This window comes from Antrostomus carolinensis, unplaced genomic scaffold (genome assembly GCF_000700745.2).
Source record: "Antrostomus carolinensis isolate BGI_N321 unplaced genomic scaffold, ASM70074v2 scaffold21083, whole genome shotgun sequence".
Taxonomy (NCBI): domain Eukaryota; kingdom Metazoa; phylum Chordata; class Aves; order Caprimulgiformes; family Caprimulgidae; genus Antrostomus; species Antrostomus carolinensis.
In genome coordinates, this window is record NW_010307519.1 from 31,175 (window position 1) to 37,641 (window position 6,467).

General features: G+C 38.4%; 1 protein-coding gene across 1 annotated transcript; it reads right to left on the reverse strand.

Moving 5' to 3' along the window:
• Positions 1 to 1,417: 1,417 nt before the first annotated feature.
• TNIP2 (TNFAIP3 interacting protein 2) lies at positions 1,418 to 6,083 on the reverse strand (the record flags this gene model as incomplete). The annotated part of the gene is made up of 5 exons (XM_010165473.1): positions 1,418 to 1,699; positions 2,199 to 2,318; positions 2,701 to 2,982; positions 3,735 to 3,818; positions 5,778 to 6,083. Coding segments are annotated over 5 exons (1,074 nt in total), but the record flags the coding sequence as incomplete, so codon positions are not given.
• Between the last annotated feature and the right edge of the window lie 384 nt (positions 6,084 to 6,467).

Below are 6,467 nucleotides of genomic sequence, written 5' to 3' on the forward strand. Positions count from 1 at the left end.
TTTTTGTAATATCCCAGCTATTCCAACATTGGCATAAACCCTCATCATCCCTTGGGGCTGTAACAAGATCATGAAAAGGAAATATCAAGGTAAATAGTCAATCCTCCTAAAGTGTAGTACTGGGAAGGAAGCAAAGCAGATGACAGGAGCACTGTTATACAAAGTAAGTTTTCTTTAATTATGACAGGGCAGGGTTGTACTAGGCCTTGACTTTGTATCCCATCCAGAACTCCAGCTCTGACATAGAGGCAACACTGAAAAAAACACCCTGTACCATTGTTATATTTGTAGACTTTAACTTCTGGTACTTCTCAAAACAGTCCCTTGCTCGTTGTTGAAGTTATCACCAGTGTAGACAGGATAAGAAGAAATTTAAGTTAGTACTGGCCTTGTCACAGATGCGTGGCAGAGTAGGGCGTTAAATTGGCAGAGTAGAGTGTTAATTCTCATGCATCTGAAAGGTCATTCTTCCTCTCATAAACAAGGAGTGATTTTTCAACATATCTGAAAATAGTCTGAGGCCCTGGTTATCACTGAAGTATGAAATAACCCACATCTGAAACCATGACATTTAGTGAGCTCTTACTATAGTTACTGGGACTATTTTCCCTTTAAATACCTACATTGAAAGATATTTTTGACCACTTTGCTAATGTAGTAAAGCAACTGCATAATCATTTTTATTATAAAAATAATCCTTAGGTAAAATAGGAAAACAGTTAATAATTACACAAATACACATTTACAAGTGTGTAAAATAGTTACTTATGGCACAGAAAAAAATAAATATCCCTGTACATTGTTTCTGTGCAAAGAGACAGGCCAGTTTTAGTCAATAACCAGCCCTTTTATGTTTTCTTCACTTCTCCTGATTTCAGTTGAACACAAGGATTTTCAGATGCCATGTCTGAAAGATCAGCCTCAATAGACAAGAAAATACTTTCGCTTTTAATCCAGATAAAGCACAGTAAGATTTTTCCTATCTTCTGCCAAAATGCTCCTCCCCCGTTCTTCAGCTTACATTTTTGGAAGAGGAGGAAATTTTCAAGTTCAGTAATTTTTTTCACAAGCCTTCAGACTGCTGTAAAGAATTAGACTCAAATACGAGTCAAGCTGCACTCTGAAGCTACCTACCACTGTAAGTTTCAGGTTAGTTTGTAGTAAAATTTGCATTACACTTGCCTTCCTCGTAGTTGTCAAAAATAATTCTTCATAAAAACACTTTGCTTTATCTTGAAGTCTTTCATACAGTCCAAGAGAAGGTGAAATCAAATAAGAGGTAGATATTGTTCATCCTCCTAATTCCTAAGAGCTGTCCATTTGAATTACTCTGGTTTAGGACTGTAGGAGATATGCATAGAGCAAAGTTTCACTGTCTATAAAGTAGTGATCGATGTGCACGCCTCACATCATGTGGTCACTGACAACATTCAGCAACATGCTTCAGGAATTCGTCACTGAGTTCATCACTGAAAAACCTCATACAATGAGGACATCTGAGTTCACCCTGTGCCCTGCCCTCAGGTCCTGAGTTTCCATAGTCCGCAGGAGGAGAAGCTTGTTCGGACTGTGAAGATGTTCTTCTCACACCTGTTTGGCCTGGGCTGTTGCCTCGTAGATGTTCAACGTTCGTCTGTACACACATATGATTTTGGTTACCAAGGTGAACTCTGAAGTGACTACTTGTGTCTCTTGAGTCCTAGGAAGAGAAAGAGGAGCTCTTGAAAAAGATGCAGTAAGAAGACATTATTTAACAGAATATTTTATCACCTTTTCCTGAAACACTCCTTGTGTTTTTATCAGAAGATTTGTAACTAAAATATGCATCTTTTTTGCAGTTTTGTTAATATAGTTGTACAGAAGGCTTCTAGAAAACACATAATATAGTCAGTATGCTACTTTAGAGATGATGCCACTGTTACAAGAGTCATGGCCGTCCTTACCTTCCTTCTAAGAATTCACCCTTGCTATGCTGATGCAAAATAGAAGGAAACTGGACTGGAAAGGGGCATTACATGTGTATTGGGAAACCTCTCCACTAGAACTGACTATGAAATAATGTAAGTTTTTGATAGCTGCACTGAGCTGAAATGGTTTCAGAAGTACTAAGATTTTTTAAAAATATATATAAAAGTATATTTTAGTCCTGAATCCTGTTGACATGCTTTAATTGAAAAAGTAGCTTGTTGCTTTCTTACCTGTCTTCTTGCTAGCTGGTGTTGCAGACATGCAATTTCTGCCTGAAGCTCTTGTATTTTACTCTGTGCTCGTTCTCTGTCTGATCTCTCAGATGTGAAGTCATCTTTATAAACTAGGACCTGAACAAGAATTATTATGTTAATATTTTATAAATTAGAGCATTGGCAGGTTAGATTAAAAAGCTGAGGCTGTGATTCCTTTGTTTGTAAATACTTATTCCCAGAATCTCAATATTATCTTCCTATCATATCTGTACTTTAAAGGCATTTGCATTTCTTTTTCAGATCTTTCATACTTTGTATTAAATCCAGCAGAATTACATGCAGTTCTTTAAGTAGTGAGTTCCCTTTCAGTCTGTGTTGTTAAGTATCAGTATAGCCAAACATGGCAAGATAAGTGGCAAATGTCAAAAGAAACAATTGCATTTTTTTCCCCCTTCAACTTCAGAGGTCTGGGGAGAAACTCGGAATTCCCACCTCTAGGAAAAAGAAACTTAATGACCTGTTGCTCCAGCATTTGTATGCGCTCGTTATCTCCTTCGCTAGCCTTCTTCACATCTTCTAATTCTCTCTTTGTTTTTATGCATTCATTCATTTTTTCTTCCAGTAGCTTGTTTAACCGGAATATCTCTTTGTGCATCAGGTCAGAATTAGTTTGTGCTGAAGTTCCACCGTGCTGCTGCTCCAGCTGTGACTTCATCTCTTTTAGCTGCAAGTGGAGTCGCTTCACATACTCATCCCTACTCGCATCGTATTTCTGCCATTTTGCATTTAAATCTTCCACCTGAAAGATTACCCAGGAGAGTCATGAAGAACATGAAGACACAAACTTCCAAGCTTTTATGGACTGTCTGTATGTGCAGGACCAAAATTCACAGAATCCCAGAATGGTAGGGGCTGGAAGGGACCTCAGGAGATCACCTCATCCAACCCCCCTGCCAGTGCAGGTTCCCTACAGCAGGTTGCACAGGAAGGCGTCCAGGTGGGTTTTGAACACCTCCAGAGATGGAGACTCCACAACCCCCTTGGGCAGCTTATTCCAGTGCTATGACACCCTGACAGTAAATAAATTCTCTAAAAGGCAATATATTACTCTGACTCAACCACTGAGGGTGGATAAGCCACTTTGCAGGAGAGAAGATTAACGTGCTGTAAGCCAGGCTCCTCACAGGCAGCCTTCCCCATCTGCCAGTCCATAGGACAGTATTAAATAATATGGAGTAGGAGGCGGTGCTGGTCACCCTGGGCCTAGTGCTGTTCTCCTGAGGTGGAACACTGATGCATGGATGGAACGTGAAAATTTTCTTCTGACGTGTATTTTTAACAACAAAAACCCAATTCATTAAAAATAATGCAATAGCTTGTTCTTAACTAAGGGGACAAAGACTATGTGCCATGTTGAAAGGATGAAGAAAAATTCTGGACTCGCATTAAACTGCCATTTAATTAGATTAGCCAGGCCTTACCTACTCCAAATTTACTGTAATTCAAAATACTCAATCAAATCTTAACCTTGTACAGAATGAAAGTACTCACGTGAGCTACTTTTTCTTTTAACATCCTGTTTTCATCTTGTAGGTTGCAGATAAGAGCTTGAAGTGAAGTTCCATTGTCTAAAAGCTATAATTTTCAGATAAAGGGAGTGTTACTTGAACATAAAAATCCCAAATACTACTTAGCTATGCTGTTAAACTGGAAGTAATCTTTATTTTTATTCCTCTAAAACTATTTGCTATCAGTGAAACAAGTACATAAATGTAGGTCTACTTATTTCTATATAGTGTATTTCTAAATACTAATAGTATAGCCTACAGCTTTTATTATTAATAAGCAGAGCAAAAATAGAATAGAATCACAGAATCAAAATGTACTCAGGTTTTTACCACCTTGATACTGCTTTTTAATGGATCTGTGTGGTGTCATAAAAATATATCTGTCTTGCCAAATTCTGAGCCTACTAAAGGTAACAAGAAAAATACCACATATTTTACATGCATGAGGGTCTACACTGATGACAACAGAGCTTAGGAGTTTACACAGACTCCTTGGAAATGGCTTGTTTGGAGTGGGGGAATGGATGACAGTGACATAGATATGCCTTCATCTTGCTTTGTTATTACTGTCAATTTTGGCCAGTACTAGGAAGAAATTACTGAGGAAAAAAAACCCTGCTTGCTAAATAATTGACTAAAATGATACCTCTTTTTTTACAGTTGTGACATCTGCTTAAAAAAACCCCGTTGTACGTGAGTAATATAGAACACTTTGGTGCAAAATTCCCTAGAATCAGCTAGTAATTGCATCTGAAATTTCTCTTCTTCAACAGGGAAGTCCCCACTGTACAAGGTTAGCTACTTATTACATATATCAAAGTCAATCAAGCTTCCTGTCTATCAATTACACGTAAAATATGATAATACTAAAAGCTTCAAGTCCCTTAAAAAGTCCTTTTTTCTTACATGCAGTCAGCCTCTATTTCTTATAGGTAACTTCAATGTGAATAAGTGTTCCCTGGAAATGCTCTGCGGATATTTTACACAGTAGAAGTGAGCATGTGTTGAGTTTATCATAAAAGCACCGATGAGTGGTTGTGTGAAACACGACATTGCCACTACAGAGCAGTAAGAACATGAGACACAATTACTCTCTTCTGTGAGAACTGGCTGTAGCATCTTAATACTCTGGAGGCAGTACCTCTAATGTTATTTCTTTATGGTGTTATCATGAATTACCTAACGTCTCTGAGCCATCATGACTTCTGGAACATCAGAACAACACAATCTACCACTACCCTATGGGGGTAGCTCCAGCTATGCTGATGATGCAGCAAAACCACACAGCCATTAGCAAATTATGCCAAAATCCTGGTGTTTCTCTGTGCCCCTCGGTAGCATTTCTGCCACCTTCCTATCATGGAGCAATTTTTCTAAACATCCCTGCTGGAGGGAAACACTGCCTTGCAGTGGGAGGCTGGGGGGAACCCCAGAGAGGAGGGAGGAAAAAGAAAAAAAGAAAGAAAAGGTAAGACACCTTGACTCATTCTTCCCTAACCAACCTGCTGTATATCTGTACTACATGTGCAAAGCCAAATCCTGATCTGAGAAGACCACATGCTATAGAGTTCTTAATATAAATACTACTTTAAAATATCCCCATAGTTTGTTTTGTGATTTACATACTTAAACAAGTAATCAAAAGGTATCACCTTCAAAAGCACAGCACCATCTAGTGATGCACAGAAGCATGCTGCAGTATAAAGGAGGTACTGTCTCCTGTGTATGCAGGGAAGAATTGTAATCATGGAATTGCTGAGGTTGGAAAGGACCTCTCAAGATCCTCTCTTCTCTAAAAAAAAGCCTCTGATGATGAGATAAGTGAGATGGACAAAATAAAAGTGATTTTCCATCCTAAGTTTTTGGTACTTTGAATTTTTTAGAGCTTGCCATGGTAGTCTTTTCACCCTACGTAAAATTATTTAAAGGGATGTTTCTCACCACTCCCCAATTACAACTATCATATTGTAATTAACACCTCAGAAGCTAATAGGACTTTAAAGAAACATAGTAGCAGTAAGAATACCTGATTAGGTCTTTCGGTAGGTGTCTGGTCATCTGAATTCCCCTTCTCTTTTCTTTGCTTCTCTTCTAGACATTTTGCCAGATGTTGACACATTTCTGCTGTGGATGCTAATTTGCGTTGAAGTTGGTGAGTTTCATCAGTGAGTGAACGGCACAAAACATCGCTGGTGGCCTGAGCCTTTTCTCTCTCTGCCAAGCTCTTCTGAAGCCGTAAGATTTCTCTCTCCTTTTCATACGGAGGCTGATTTATCATCTGCTCTATCTCTCCATTTTTCTCCTCTAGTTGCTGATTCAACTTCTGTACTTCCTAAACATAAGGGGGAGGGGAAGTTATTTAAAAGCAAAGTGAACTCAAAAGCCAAAATATGTCTAAGACTGAATTCCCTATTGCAGTAATTCCATATTGCTCCTATATTCACTGCAAAGTACCTAAAAAGTAAAATAAATCCATTTCACTTCTGTACAATCACTCAATGTTGGAACTGACAGATCAATCAATCACAATCAAGAACTGCTCAGACAGCTATACAAGCACTTCCTAGTCAGTAGAATGAAGAAAAAAACAGCAAAAATTCCAGAAGATTTTCTGAAAACATGCACAGCAGCAACAAACTAAAGATGGAACTTACAAGAAAAAAAATAAGTTTAAAAGGAGTAACTATGGAGACTGAGAAAGGCTTACTGGTCCTGC